Source organism: Bison bison, unplaced genomic scaffold, assembly GCF_000754665.1.
Source record: "Bison bison bison isolate TAMUID 2011002044 unplaced genomic scaffold, Bison_UMD1.0 scf7180017862188, whole genome shotgun sequence".
In the NCBI taxonomy this organism is placed as follows: domain Eukaryota; kingdom Metazoa; phylum Chordata; class Mammalia; order Artiodactyla; family Bovidae; genus Bison; species Bison bison.
The window spans coordinates 475,048-490,801 of NW_011492760.1; the positions used below are offsets into that span (position 1 = coordinate 475,048).

The window sequence follows — 15,754 nt, forward strand, 5'->3', positions numbered from 1 at the left end:
TTCTAACGTTATTATGGTTACTTTTAACATCAGATTTACATGTGCTCAGAGCAAGCGAAGGTGTCTTGTTTTTTTTTAAATTGCTTATTTAAGGCAAATGGTTCTTGCAAGTAAAACAAACAAACAAACAAAAGGGTACCGAATACTAACATTTGGGGGCAGCTTTGAATATGCTTTCAGCCTGGCCCACACTTCCTTCTGAAAAGTGCCGTCGGGAAAAACTTCGGTAACAAGTCCTTGGGCACATGCTTCCTGGGCCGTTAACTTCTTCCCAAAAAGGAGCATCTCTGCCGCCTGGAATGAAAAGCAAGGTTAGGACGTGACTTCAGTGAAGAAAGGCTCAGTAACTCAGAGTGAGCTGCTCTCAGCAGACATGCGGCCACTTCCTTCGGTCTTTGAGATCGCCAGTATTTCTCATTAAGGGAGAAATTGATGGCCCCACAGGCAATGCTGTGCAGGCTGTGTGCTGAGACCGCCAGGCTTTCGAGAAGGCTTGTGGAGTTTGCGGCTTCTCTTGTGTGTCTATGTTGGGCAGGTAAGAGCTGGGACCTAGACCAGAAATGCCAGATATTGGGTCTATGACAAATGGCAGCTATGATTTCCCGTTTCATACACAACACACAACCACAACAACAAGAAATGAAAACTCATGGTCATAGAGGACGACAACCAGCTTTTAGAAACAGCAACGGTCAATTCCCTTCCCTGGAAATTCACACAGTGGTCTGGGGAGTCAGGTGAGCTCTAATTCACTGGAGGAACGTGATGAAGACTAACGTTCAGATTCTAACAGAACTGGGGTCACTGAGAGGGTATCTTTCTCTGTGTTTGCCATTTTTCTTCAAAGACTGTTCCACAGCCAAATGCTCTAAGCCTTTGAGTTGGGTCTGCCCGACTTTTCAAGTTCAAATCTGTGTAACACTTCAGGGAATGTGTCAAAAGAAAGAGATTTAAAAGGGGGCTTCCTCAGTGGCCTAGTGGTTAGGATTCTGGGTTTTCTCTGTTGTGGCCCAGGTTCAATCCCTGCTCGGGAAACTGAGATCCTGCAAGCCATGCGGCATGGCCGAAAAAAAAACTTAAAAAAAAAAAAAAAAAATTTTTTTCCCATGGAAATCTGACAGCAACAGGCAAAGGCTCCATCCCCACTCCTCTCTCAGATCTTGGAGGATGTCTGCCAAGCCCCTCCCACCCCGGTGGGGTCCTGCAGACAGACAGCGGCGGGCACTGAGGCTTCCGCCGCCACAGGGACAGGCCGGAGTGGCCACAGGCCCCTGGGTGCCCGCCCTGCCCCGAGCAGGCTGGAGAGAAGGCTGGAGAGGCCAGGACGGCTCTGGGCGCAGGGGCATGCAGCTCAGCGTGACCCGCGGTCTGCAGAGCTGCGGACTGAGCGCCAACCCCCTCCATGCGAGACCCTCCCCACGGCCCTGCTCCTCTCTTTAAAACTCTCGGATCTGCGGGGCAGATCATGTGCTTCTGTGTCATCCCTATTATCAAGGGAAAGAACAGGGGGTACGGGACGCTTTCGGAGTGGAGAGACTTTCTAACGTTTATTTTTAAGGCTTCCGAGACCTACCTTGCTTGAGCCCATTATCTTGGGGAAAGTGTAAGAGGAACAGCCTTCTGGACTCTGGCCCAGGTGACTGAACGGGGTGTGAAAGCTTGCCTTTTTGGAGAGAAAAAGAGAAAAGAAAATCATCTTTTCACACGTGATTTCAGAAACATCACCATCTGTTTATGTCCTCCTTACGGTACTTAACTGAAGCACTTTATCGTATTACACAGGCAGACCTCACTCCACTAAGCTTTTGCTTTACTGTGCTTCACAGACACTGCTTTTTTCTTTTTTGAAGAATAAATTGAAGGCTTGTGGCAGCTCCGTATCAAGCAGGTCTGTCCACGCCATTTTCCCAACAGTGCTATTTTTAAATTAAAATGTTTTTAAAACATTTAAAAATAGCTCATGGTTTTTTAGACACAATGCTATTTGCACACTCAACAGACTACACTATAATGTAAATGTAACTTCTCAAAGCACTGGGAAATCAAAACATTCCTTTGACTCACTTTATGGTGATATTTGCTTTATCCTGGTGCTCTTGAAGTGGACCCACAATGTCTTCAAAGTGTGCTCTACACACACAAATTGACTCTCTGGACATACACAGTTTGATGAGTTTTAAACAAATATATACAGTTATGTAGCCACTACCATAGTCAAGATATAGAATATTTCTATTGCCCGTGGTGGTAACAAACTTGCCTGCAGGAGACATAAGAGACAAAGGCTCGATCCCTGGGTTGGGAAGATCCCCTGGAGAAGGGAATGGCAACCCACTCCAGTGTTCTTGCCTGGAGAATCCCGTGGACAGCGGAGCCTGGCGGGCCACAGTCCACGAGGTCACGGAATCAGCCGCGACTGAGCGCACAGCCTGTTTCCTCGTGCCCTCCCGCAGGCAGCCTGTTCCTCTCATCCCTGAGCCACCACCGATCCGGGCTCTGTTCCTACAGTTTTGCCCTTTCTCACATGTGTATAAATGGAATCATACATCCTGTACCCACTTCTCCTTTTTCAGGCCTCTGTCCTTAGCAGAGGGCTCCTGAGTCTCCACGTTGCTGTCTCATGTACCAGGATTTTGTTCCTTCTTATTTCTGAGCGGTATTCCATTGGATGGGTATATCAGAATTCATTTATCCATTCACCAGTTGAAGCCACTGTGGCATTTCCAGTATTCTGGATACTGTAAGCTTATGATGAATGTCTATTTTCAACTCTCCTGGGTAAAATACCCAGGCTTGCAATTGCTGAGCTGTGTGGTAAATGTGTGGTTTAACTCTCTAAGAAGTTGCCAGACTATTTTCAGAGAGGCTGCACCATTCAGCAATGCCACCAGCGGTGTATGTTCCAAATGCTCCAAGTTCTCCCTAAACCTTGTCATCATCAGTCTTTTCAATTTTACCCGGTCTCATAGGTGTATCATGGTGTCTTGGTGTGGTTTTAATCCCTTGGTGGCTCCACGGTAAAGAATCCACCTGCAATGCAGAAGGCCTGGGTTCGATCCCTGGGTCGGGAAGATCCCCTGGAAGTGGAAAGGGCAACCCACTCCAGTATCCTTGCCTGGGAAATCCCATGGACACAGGAGCCTGGTGGGCTACAGTCCACGGGGTCACAAAAGCGTCACCCATGACTGAGCAACTAAACAATGACGGCTAATGATGCTGAGCATCTTTTCACATGTTTATCAGCTATTTAGTGTCTCCTTTGGTGAAGTAACTTGCAATTCTCTGTCCACTGTTTTTAAGTTGGCTTGGTTATCTTTTTATTATTGAGCTGTAAGAGTTTCTTACATGTTCTGTTTACAAATCCTTTTCTTAATGGTGTCTGTCTCATATTTTTAAGAGCCGTTTACACTTCCTTTTCTGTGAGCCGTATGATTCCTCTCCAGCTTGCATTTCTGTATTACACTGTTGATCCATCACCTCACTGATTCATTTTTAAAACTATACTAGCAAGGTTAGCCTCTATTGTTTTCTCAATTGTCTTGATTTTGCCCCAGAGGTTTTTGATTGGCTTTAAATACCCAAAACTACTTTAATATTGGTTATTTAGGCTACAGAGTCAGTCAGTTATTCAACTACAATAACTGTGTTTTCTGTGTTTTCCTAGATGTCAGAAATATTTTTGTGTTTCTTGATGAACGAAAAGTTCTTAGGAAATTAACTTATAATTCACAATTCTGTAAACAGCATATTTAGACTTCATTTTTCCATAATCAGACATGTTGAGGTTTTTTCAATGAATACTGTTAAAAGATAAAAACATATGATGTGCGACACATACAAATCAAAATAATAAAAGTATACGGAAAACAGTAATTAAAGGCACCTGCCTTCTCTTTTGCCCCCAAAAGAAAGCCTTTTGGAGAAAATGTGCTGAGAAGGAACATAATCAAAAAACAAAGGAGCCAACCTTGGAAAGTGTCACAAACAGGTCCACGGAAAGCTAAAGCTCTGCAGCATTTACTTACTTACAAACATTATTATAAGCAACACTGAGTGAACTTCAGAAACAAGAGCAATAGAGGCAGAGACGGTCAGATACTGGCGTCAGGCTGCCTGGTGACCCTGGAGCTTCTTGACCTCTGTGCCATGGTTTTCTCATCTGTGAAATGGGGATGAGAGCCCCTGCCTCACGGGGCCATTACTGTGGGTGCTTACTGAATATGTGTAATGGGCATCAGCAGAGTGTCTCCTGTGGACTGACCACTCAATTATCTACTATTGTTATGACTTCCACCTTTTCATGAGCTCAAAGGAGAAAGGTGCTGTTTGCTGACGGAGACGCTAATAGGCAGGCATGACCTACTGCCCATAATAAAGAATAATTGGTTATATGGGTTAAATGTTAACCCACATTTAATATGGTATACATTCAAGAAGCCAGGAATGAACAGATCCTATAAAATCAATTTCTCTCCACAGCTTCTTTCTTCTGTGTCTTTCTCTGATTTGAAATTGAATCTTGATTTAATTCAGTTGGGTGAAATCTTAGTGGTGGTCACTATCTGTCAAATATCTTACTGTGGGCCCAATCTGTCAGCATATATAATACACACACATTTCCCTCTGATTTCAATTTTAATTTAAGTTGTATCGTAAGACGGAGTCTTAGGAATCTTTATCAAGATGATGCTCATGACAATCATTTGGAATCTAGTGGGAGAGTAAGATGCAAATATGACACTATTTGGCTTTCAAGTCCTACAGAAAGAGACCACCAACTTCAGGTCAGGAACTTCTGCTCTTACCCTGCTCAAAGCAGATCAACGGATGGGTCATTTAACACACAGAATGGGACTGAAGACTGTGAAGTTCTGCCTTTGGGCAGAAAGTTCTACCTACAAAGGTTAGGTGGCCAAGCGTCTAGAATTGCACTTGCTATTTTTACGGGGAAATTATTAATAAGTATTAGATCTGACAATATGCCCAATCGGATTGAAAGGAACCCAGTCAGTGATGGGAGTAAAGGCCCCTTATAAATGGCCCTGTTACTGGAGAAGGTACCTCCAACAAAACCAGGCATCTCTTCAGCAGCAAAAACCAACTGTTCGCTGCAAGGATATGTGTACATCAGCAAATTTCATTGCCACAAAAGCAAGAGTCACTCTAAGACTCTGATAACCCTAAGAGGTGGTTATTAGTTCTACAGGAGAAGTTCTAGGGTCAAGGTGCTAAGATAAATGTTTATCACATCATCTTTGTTTATAAGGAAAAGAACTAGGCATGCTAGGGTTCCAGTGTCGGGGACTTGTTAAATTAGGTAAGCTAAATAACCCAAGTGTTAGCGCTGCTTATCTCCGAGTGGGGAGAGGAGTGATTTTATTTTTTAAAAATATTTAGCATTTATCTACCTGGCCACGGCGGGTTTAGTGGTGGCACGCAGGCTCTGCACTGTGGCACGAGGGGGCTTTAGCTGTGGCATGCAAACTCTTGGTTGGCACGTGGGGTCCAATTCCCTGACCGGGGTGGACCTGGGCCCCCTGCATTGGGAGTGTGGAGTCTTAGCCACTGGACCGCTAGGCAAGTCCCAAGGAGTGATTTTTAAATCAACTGTTTTCTTTGTACTTTTCCATATTTTCCAAATTTTTATTTTCTACTATGACATACATTACTACTATAGTAGGAAATGAAGTGAAAATCTATATAATTCAATGGTGAGCATGAGGCAGTAACTTCTCTGAGCTTCGGTTTTCTTATCTGCTAAGGGCGGGGTGGGGGTGGGGAGTGAAGGTAGATACTGCCTGAAAGTCCTTTCTTAGTCTAGATTTCTAGATTCCAGGGTTCATTTACACTGAAAAAAAAAAAAGATCAAATAACTCACTTGCATAACCTTCAAAGCTGCTTTTTTTTTTTTACCCATGCTTGCAAGTCTGAAGGTCTCCTGACTATTTTAGAGCAAAGTTGAATAACTCGTGTCATAGGCTGAGAATAAACAGAACCAAAAGGGCTGGGACAATGTTCATGACGACACTGGTGTTTAGGAAAATTCAGGTTAAGAGTGAAGGAAGAATACAGCATGTCAAGGCAGACTAATTCTTTGGGGAAAATGTAACTTTCATCCCTTCTAACCCCGACCACATGCCCTGTTTACTACCGGCAACGCCAAAGCAGCGTTTGGAGGAGCGTGTCTTCCCCAGCCTGACATCACTCGCTTCTGCCCGCGGACTTACCCGGTCGGTCGCGTAAACGACGTCAAACAGCCCGAGGATGGTGACGGAGATCCCCACGGCCGGACCATTCACCACGGCCACCAGAGGCTTCGGGAAGTCTATGAAACAGTTGACGAAATCCCTGCAGACACGGAAATAGACAGGCGTGTTGAGCTGTTCCCAAGCAGCGTCACCGAGGTACAAGCAGGACCGGGGTCCGGAACGCGCTTCTCTGGGCGGGCTGGAGACGTTTCCAGCTCCCGGCACCTCCCCGGCCTGCAGCCCGCGATTCACCCGGGCCCCGTCTGCGGGGCACTGGAGGGGTGCCTGCAGGGACCCCGGGGCCGGCCTCGGTCCACATCCTGCGTCCTGGGCCTTCAGTCAGGGCCGTGAGTCAGCGGCCGACTCGGAGTCAGCACGGGCCGCGGGGTCCCGGCGTGCTGGGCAGCAGAGCGCCGGGCATCAGAAGCGGCTGGGCAGCAGGGCCCGCCTCCAGCCCCCTGGGCGCAGCGGTCCCGGCAGCGAGGCCTCCCCCAGCCCGGGAGACGGCGCTCGGCTCCTCCGGCCTCGGTGCGGCGGCGGTGGCGCTGTCGCTGAGTCGTGACCGCCGCTGCCTCGACGCGGAGAACTGAGAGCGCGCCGGGAGCTGGCTGCCGGGCCCTCCCGTGAGGAGCGCTCAGGGGAACGGGAGTCACCGCGAGGAACCAGACGCCCTTCCTGACGGCGGCCGGACAAGTACGCTTGTCGGAAGTCACCGCCGACCACAGGGAACCAGTGTTTCTCTTTTCTGCAAGCTCAGACGCCCTGATGAACCGGGCGAGCCCCCGGGTCAGCCGGCCCCTCACCTCAGGAGGGCGGCCGCGCTCCTGGCCATCTCCTCCAGCCCGCCGGCGGGCAGATGCGTGAAGTTGGTCAGGTCGTTCCCGCTGCAGTAGTAGTCCCCGCTGCCTGCGAACACAAGCCATGGGCGCGCCACTCAGGCACCCGCCGCTCCGGGCACCTCCTGGGCGCCAGGCTCGGCGCCGCGCTCTGCGAGAGCACCGTGAACCCGCGGGGGTGCCCGCCCTGGCTGACCAGACGCTGCATTAAGGACACGCTGACAAACGCAGGCAACGCGGCTGGGCCACGAAGGGACGCGAGAGCAGGCTGGGGGGCTCTGATCTCATCTCGGGGCTCGGGGAGGCGGGGGCGGGTACGGGCACAGGGCGGGGGTGTTCTCCGGAGCTGACAGCGCGTGTGAGGCTCTGGGGCGGGTCACCCGGCGCTCGATGGGCCCAGAGAGGCACCATCACAAAGTAACAGTTGCCTTCAGCTTGCTCTTCTCAGTCCGAGACAGAAAGTTAGAAGGGAAAGCAGAATTTACGGAATCTATATGACATGAATTAGAAAGGCAAGTCTAATCGACATAATTATAACTCTACACCTTACTAACCAAGAGTGAATTTACTTTTAATTCTTAAAATTTTTTAAAAATTTAAATACTTATTGTTATTACTTGGCCAGGCTGTGTGGCATATGGGATGTTAGTTTCCCTGACCACGGATCAAATCTGTGTCCCTTGCATAGGGAGCAGGGAGTGACTGGACCACCAAGGATGTCCCTGAAGTTACTTTTTAAGTGTTTGTGGATGATATAAAACAATTGGCCATTTTTTTGCTTCTTAATCTTCAAGGTAGAGATTTCAATATATATCTAGTACACATGAAATTTTAACAGATTCTAAAAAAAAATTAGAAAAACTGATCATCTCTGATTATAAGCCAGGAATTGATAACAGCAATGCAAAACAAACAAAATCCTTTCTGAAAACTGAAGGACCTATTATTACAACGCTTAGATAAAAAGAGAAAGTAAGAAACCAAAAGTGAAGGGTATATAGAAGATAACTATAGGACAAGCACGTGTGCTAAGCCACGTCTGACTCTTTGTGACACTTTGGACTGTATAGGCTCCTCTGGGTATGGAGAGTCTCCAGGCAGGAATACTGGAGTGGGTTGCCATGCCCTCCTTCAGGGGATCTTCCTAATCCAGGGGTCAAACCCGCACCTCTTATGTCTCTTGCACTGGCAGGCAGCTTCTTCACTAGCGCCGCCTGGGAAGCCCAGAGAACAAGCACTATTTATCAGCACTTAATCTTTCCGTTTTCTTACTTGTAAAATACTAGTAATAATAGGGCCTAATATCATAGGGTTATTGCAAGAAAGCTTAGAAGAGTTAAGAATTAAGAAAGCTACCAAACAAATTAAAATGCTTAGCCCAATGCTCGGCAAACAGGAAGTATGATACAAACGTTAGCCGTTATGACCAGCTAATATGAAATTCAGCAGTTTCACTTTTACAACATGGATATCTTTGCATATTTACTGAAAGATGTATGCCTGAGGATATTCCTTGCAGCATGATTTTAATAGCAAAAGACTAAGTACAACCCACCTGTTCACTGACAGAGGAATAATGAAACAAATTATGGAGTCCTGAAACTTTCATACTTTGCAGTCCTGCAGAGGAAAACTTAGATGTGCAGGTGCTGACTGAGAACAAATTTTCAGGACAGCAGTTAGGACAGAAAGGTAGGTATAGTGTGTGTGTATTATGTGCTTCCTCTTCTGTTTACAAAAGGAGGGGTAGGGAGAATCACACACACACACACAGGCAGTTTCTAGAAGGCTCAAGAAAAGCTGAGGTGTTTTAGGATGCAGGCCTGGGGTTTTAGTTTAGTTATGTGCATTTCAGTCTTTGGGTTTTTAAAAAATGATGCGCCTGCATTGTACATTCAGTTTAAAAAATGTTAACTAAAAAATCAGAAACTGTTCCTCTCCTATAAGCAGCTAGTGCTGCCTCTGGACTGTCCCCGTTGCCTTCCTGCTCCTAGGCATACACAGGGGATCCTGCTCCTAGGCATACACAGGGGATGCCAGAGCGTCTTTGCGTCTTCCCCACTTCACTCTTTCTCATTAGCTGTTAGGGATCTTTCTCCTCACCTCTCTCTCTCTTTTTTTTTTTTAAACTAAAAGTGCTCTGATATTATATATTTTACAAATTTCAATGAAAATTAAAATCACTCCTGGGGATTCCCTGGTGATCCAGGGGTTAGGACTCTTCACTGACAAGACGGGAGTTCAGTCCCTGATTGGGGAACTAAGATCCCACAAGCTGCATGGTGCAGCCAAAAGACAAGATAAATAAAATAAAATGACTCCTGCTTCTGCCATGCCAACACACAGCGGTGGCTCCCGCCTCCCAAGTGCGGTGTGAGCCCTGCCCTGCTCTGCCTCAGGTCACTATCTTGACCACTCTGTAGGGTTAGGAAGACACTGTCTTCTCCACTTAGGAAGCAGAATTCACCCACAAGTAGTAAGAAGTGAAGCTGGGATTTAAACTCAAGTTGATCTGCGTCCAGAACCTTAGCCTTCACCGCTATACACATGCAAAGCCCCTACCAAGTTCAATCATCAAGTTCTCATCAGCCCAGGCCCATCAGCATCCATATTTTCCAATAATTATCACAGTGCTGATATAATTGCTAATGTTTTATTTCGTAAACATTTTTCTATACGGTGACTCTCTACAGTTACACTTTTTAATGCTTTTGCAATACAGAGTCTACAGGATGTTCTAGCATATGGTTTATTATGGTTATTTAGAGTATTTAGAATGTTTTGGGAGATTCCTGTGTCAAAGTATGTGAGCATTTTACATATTGTCAAATGCTGTCTTTTTAAAAGGTACCTAACACTTTTTAAAGTCATTTCTGCTGCTGTCAGCAAGGGGAATTTATTCTACCATGATCTTCTCAAAATTCAGTATAGTATAAAAGTTTGCTAATTCAGATAAGCATTAATATAAACTGGTATCTCATCATTTTTATTTGTGTTCTTACTTATTAATCTGGTTGCATTTTCCTTGTTTCTTTGATGCCAAGACTTTCTCATCAAACTGTCTATTCATTTTACTCACCAATTTATCTAACAGGTTTAGCACTTTTCTTACCAAATTGTACCTGCTTTTTACATGATAAAGATATCAATCCTATGTCTTACCATATTGTTTATATATTTAAGAATTAGGGTATCTCAGCACTAGAAAAGATAATAGAGCTTATTTACTCAATTTCTTTTCTAGGAGAACATCCTCCCCCGCCCCCAAACAGAAATCTAATTAAGAAATCCAAGGAAATGTCTTACCTGTTAAAACAGTTATGGCTGACTCATCCTTGCTTGCAGCCTGAAGTGCAGCTATGATGTCACGATACATCTGCGTGAAAGAGGGAAGACAAGGAAAGGAGAAAGCCGAAAACGATCATTCCTACCCAGTGGGTCCTCTCCACGTCTGTCTGCAAGCCCACTCTTTGCAAAGTGCCAAACGCTTACCTCGGCTGTATTTACAGAACCAAGAAGGATGCTGATACACTACGGTTTTTGAGTGAAACAGAGGAGACAAGACAAGCAGGACGGACTCCCGGGGCAGATGGCGTTACCTGAGTGGTGAGAGCATTTTTTTTGGCTGGACGGTTCAACCTGATGGTGGTGATGCCGTCTTCGGAGGTCACCACCAGGCTATCGCTTTCCGGTTGCTTCCTGTCTGCTGCAGGGGCCTCTGGGCTGGGGGACTCAGAGGAAGCACTCAGCCTGGACACCAAGTCCACGTAGTTCTGTCGGGCAGCTTCCTAAAGAGAGATGGTGATTTCAGCCCAGTTAATGAACAAGCATTTTGAGACACTTCCTGTCCTACTCAGTACACCTGATGGCAATGAAGGTCCTGGTTGGATATAGGGACCTCTATCCCCAGAGGGCTCATCTTTATGTCTTAATAGGGAGAAACACCCACCTCCCTTAGGAGCACAGTAAGTGAAATAAAAGCAGGATGGGAGTCCATGTACCTTGGACAGACTGCCAAGAGCGTTCCATGCATCCCATTTGGTCTTATTGATAAAGCCCAGCATACCTGGTTTGGGCACGTTACAAGGTCCTTCAGTGGCCTGTGAAAGGAGAGGGGCAATTACTGGTCAAACGCACATGCAAACTGGGCCTTAAACAGCTGAGATCCATGCAATGCACACTGGCATGATGGTGCCTCCTCTCCCAGGCAGCTTCACAAGGCAGAGACTGATCTGAACTCTCCTCTCCCCTGCCCTCTCAAACAGGAGAAAAAAGACTGGAGAGCCAAAATAGGCTATTATGGGTTATCAGTCCCTAAAGTTATAATTGCCTCCGTATGAACATAATGCAAGATCAGGGTTTGGGGAAATGCTTTCAAAAAACTAATCGTTCATTAGGTTTGTATCGATGGTTCAAGCAGTCTTTAAAGGAAACTAGCCAACAAACACTTAGAAAACACGGTATATCCTGAAAGCTCATTCAAAGGTACCACTCCCCACCAGTTCCTCACAAATCTGTGGTGGTGGATGTCCGGTAAGTGAGCAACAGAGCTGCCCCAGAGGGGGGCGGGGGCGGGGGCAGGGGTGGGCACCGGAGCCACTGGCCCTTAGGACACCTAACTGAAGGACATGCAGTTGGGGAGGGGGAGGTGCAGTGAGTGTTTTGAGATTAAAAAAATATATATGCACTATTCTTTTCAGAAATGGCAACTTAAAACTCCATTTAATAACCATGCTTTTAATTGTCATATTTCTAGCTAAAAGAGAAAATAAGAGAGAGGCTTTGAAAGACGAAGACAGTAAAGGAGGCTAAGATGGTCCGAAGAAAAAGACTTATTTCTCAAGAGTTAGCCATCGGGGATGCTAGAGGCAACACGGGCCATAAGACTGCCCCCCACTTGTGACACATGGGTGTGAGACCAGGGGCTCCTGGAAGTGCTGACTCTGGGCAATGACCCGGAGGATGGCTCACAGGACACACTCTCGTCCTCCCGGTTACCAGTCATTGCAGTGGGGGGGTGGGGGGTGGGGGTGAGGGGAGGCAGGGAAAAGACAGGACTCAGATCAGCAAGGAAGGAGCACAGCGGTGGAGTAAAGGAGAGATGAGTGTGACCCGCCCCCAGCGGCCACTGCAGAGTCAGGACTGTGTACTTTCCCAGTCCCAGCTGCCATGTGATGCACACACAGCGTCCTGCCACCAGGGAAGCTCATCCAAGCCTCCTTGGTGTTCAGAGTTTTCCCTGGGGCTCCGCCACTTCTGAGTGATTCTCTGTAACTGCAGCCTCCGCTCCAACTCTACCTGGGGGGCCAGTCCCCTCTAAATCCCATCCTTAGACTCTCCAGGCAAACAAAGACTCGGTCTATCCTGCTTGGCATTTCAAGGGCTTAGAAATTACCTCCCAGAAGCCAAGGGCAAGGGTCAGAACCTTGTGGGGCAAGGTTAAATTCTTTAATATACACACTAGTATCAAAGTAAGAGGGGCTCACAGGGATCACAGAGAAAAAGAGGACACAGGAGCCCAGAGGGTCTGACTTTCTGGATAGTTTTCAGACACTGTAACTGAAAACTCAAGTTTTGAAATGTTTTTATAAAGATTTTCAAATATATGTAAGAGTAGAATATTATAATGAACTCCCAATATTCAGCCCGCAAATTCAATTAACTCTCATTTTTGCTATATTTGCTTCAACCATCCTTTTCCGTTTATGCTTAATTTTTTTAGAGAATGGCAAACACCACACCATTTTTCACTCCATGTACTTAGTATGCACTCCTAAAAAAAAAAAATCAATTTTTCTTATATAACCATGATGCTATTAAGAATAGTTCCTAGGTGTCATCTAATACTCGATCCCTATTCAAGTTTCCCAGCTGTCTCAAGGCCACGCTGCCGGCTGGCCGTGCCTTGTCGTGCTGGTTGCTGTATCTCTGAAGTCTCTTTTACTCCGCAGTGATCCTAAGGAGTGACTGTTTGCCTTAACAGTGCTCTGAATCTTATCCAATAAACTCTCACGCATACACTCTTTAGAGGAAAGCCAGCAACGCACTCAGGCTGTCTTCTCAGAGCAACAGACAGCGTGTCTATCTGAGGACCCCTGTGCTCAAGATGCTTCTCTCCCAAACACCTGCGGTGCTCACCTGCTTGTAGAGTGCGTAGAGTTTCAGCTTCACCTCATTGCCCGGATCCTCCTTCAGGAGCTTCACCTGGCTCACCGCGTTGTTAAAGTCCTTCTGGCTGGCTAGCATGGCGGGGCCGCCCACGTGTAACCCAAGGGCTGGGACCTGCAGGGGGCTGAAACCCGCAGGCGAGTTCATAACTGTTTCCAACGCCTCCACGCCGAAGTGCTACGTTTCTCCAGCAATATTTGCCTTGCACTTGCCTCAGCCAGTGGTTAGTGGTTTCCAAACTGGTCCCTGGATAAGAAATCCAGACAGAAGCTAACTTCGGTAAGGAAGGCCCTCAGAGATAAAAGCAGCCAGAAGCCAGGGAGCCCGGTAACGTTGTCAGAGGCAGGAAGTAAATAAGAGGCCTGGGAGGAGGTGGGGGGCAGGGGCGCCAGGCAGGATCTGAGAGCTGCCAAGCCTCCTGTGCAACTGAAGTTGTTTTAACCCACTTGATGGTGGCAAAGAGCAAAAAAATGTTCTTTTTAGAAGCACAGTTGTTTTATGAGGGACCTCCCTGGTGGTCCCATGGCTAAGATGCTGTGCTCCCAATGGAGGGAGCCTGGGTCTGATCCCTAGTCAGGGAACTAGATCCCACAGGCTGCAAGAGCCGGTACAGCTAAAAACAAACAGACAAAACCGCTGAAGCAACTGCGGGGAAGGGACATTCAGACTGTAAATGCCGAGTTTGTGGGGATGATCTGAGAGTTTCAGCCTGGGTAAAGCTCCCCTCTGCTGATCTAAATAACTCTCCAAGACCTTGGGGCACTCGTTCCTGCCATGGTGAAGGGGACTCTTATCAGCAGTGGCAAAAGCTAAACGTGGAATCCGCCTGTCTGGCCACCCAGGCAAACTGCTCCAGCATCAAGAGACTTTTATTTTGAGGCTGGCAGCTGGCCATTATCTCTTGGAAAAGTGAAAGTTGCTCAGTCATGTCTGACTGCGACCCCATGGACTATATGGAATTCTTCAGGCCACAATACTGAAGTGGGTAGCCTTTCCCTTCTCCAGGGGGTCTTCCCAACCCACGGATTGAAGCCAGGTCTTCTGCATCGTAGGTGGATTATTTTACCAGCTGAGCCAGCCACAAGTGAAGCCCAGCTCTTGGATGGCAAAGTCAAAACTCTTTACTGGCTTATTAAGAGACACTATCCTGTATACTTCTGGCTTGTGAAATGATTATAATTCCCGGCACGGACCCATGTCAAATAAAACACTTGACAATCTCAACCTCTGAGTATAACGGCAACCCACTCCAGTATTATTGCCCAGAGAACCCCATGGACAGAGGAGCCTGGAGGGCCACAACCAATGGGGTCACAAAGAGTCGGACACGACCAAGTGCACACGCACCCCACAGACAAAATAAGGACACCGAGACCACCGGGTAAAGTGTACAGGAAGAACTCAGCATCCCAAGATCCAGACGCAGCCTCTGCAGCTGAACCTGCGTCCCTCTAGGACCAAATTTCCTTACCGACTTTGTGAGTCGTTCTTATGCCCCAAATTCCGTCCCCTTTCTCGTCCCCTCTGACCTCAATGCTGGGCGAACTGAGCACTATGAAACCAGTCAGACGACTAAAACTGCTGCTGCCGATACTATCGTTCTTGCACTAAAACTGCCGTTCTAAACAGCCCTTGAAACATGCAAACTCAGGCTATTTCTCCAGAGCAGCATAAGCCCACAGACCTCCAAGCCACGGACCACCTGGCCAGAGAGTCATAAACCAGAGACATCCAATGATTACTGTCAACAGAGGATAATTAACTTCAGCTTCTCTGCTCTCCCCCCTTCCCCCCAAAAAACCCCTGAGGGGGTTTCTGTGGCTCCTTCTCCCACCCCCTTGGAGTCCTGCAATAAATCCGTACTTTGCTGCCAGCTCCTGCTGCTGGAACTTGGTCTTCTGCTCCAAGGGCACAAGAGCCTTTTGCTCAATGATGTAGTCACTGATTAACAAAGTATAATCTTTTATCAGGTCAATGCCTAACTCTGCTCAGCAAACACCTGAGTCCCAGCACACACACAGATAACAGGAGAGGAGAAGGAAGGTAGGTTTTCAGAAGGAAAACTGGTTGGTGTTGCAGATAGCGCTTCTTTCTTAAGAGAGGTGGAGGACCTACCTGGGGGAATCTACTTGGCCTGGATGCTAGGCTGTGACACTCACTGAGCAGACACGCTCAGTCCTCACCTCCAGCAGTCTAAAGAGCCAGCAGCAGAGTGGGGACAGCAAGCGTGGCTAAGTCCTTTTTAAGCACACACCATAAGCAGAGGGAAGGGAAAAGCATCACAGCACAGCAGTGAGGTCATAAACAATGGATGTTTACAGCAATGACTCGCATCCAAGATGATTAAAATAAGTTATGAATAAATCCCAAACATAACAAATGTATCACCTCCTCTGCAATAATGTAATTTTCAAAGACTGAGACCAAACTTTGAATTAATGCCATTCAGTAAAATTAGCCTTCTGGTTTTACATTAGGCTTCCCTGGTGCCTCAGTGGTAAA

General features: G+C 47.0%; 1 protein-coding gene across 7 annotated transcripts in view; it reads right to left on the reverse strand.

Annotated features, from left to right (window-relative positions):
* Window positions 1–15,622, reverse strand: part of ECI2 (enoyl-CoA delta isomerase 2) — a 16,867-nt gene extending 1,245 nt beyond the window's left edge. The window contains exons 1-11 of one of the 7 annotated variants that reach the window (XM_010832748.1): window positions 14,937–15,050; window positions 13,465–13,498; window positions 13,223–13,376; window positions 11,086–11,184; window positions 10,684–10,872; window positions 10,391–10,460; window positions 7,052–7,154; window positions 6,228–6,348; window positions 2,958–3,030; window positions 1,574–1,663; window positions 151–294 (exon numbers count right to left, since the gene is read on the reverse strand). In XM_010832748.1, coding sequence (XP_010831050.1) covers window positions 151–294; window positions 1,574–1,663; window positions 2,958–3,030; window positions 6,228–6,348; window positions 7,052–7,154; window positions 10,391–10,460; window positions 10,684–10,872; window positions 11,086–11,184; window positions 13,223–13,376; window positions 13,465–13,498; window positions 14,937–14,970 — 1,111 coding nt within the window. In that variant the 5' untranslated portion in view covers window positions 14,971–15,050. Of the gene's footprint in view, window positions 1–150; window positions 295–1,573; window positions 1,664–2,957; window positions 3,031–6,227; window positions 6,349–7,051; window positions 7,155–10,390; window positions 10,461–10,683; window positions 10,873–11,085; window positions 11,185–13,222; window positions 13,499–14,723; window positions 14,907–14,936; window positions 15,064–15,115; window positions 15,189–15,367 lie in introns of those variants that run through there. The other 6 variants (XM_010832750.1, XM_010832749.1, XM_010832751.1 and 3 more) reach the window with 6 other exon arrangements.
* Window positions 15,623–15,754: the final 132 nt, after the last annotated feature.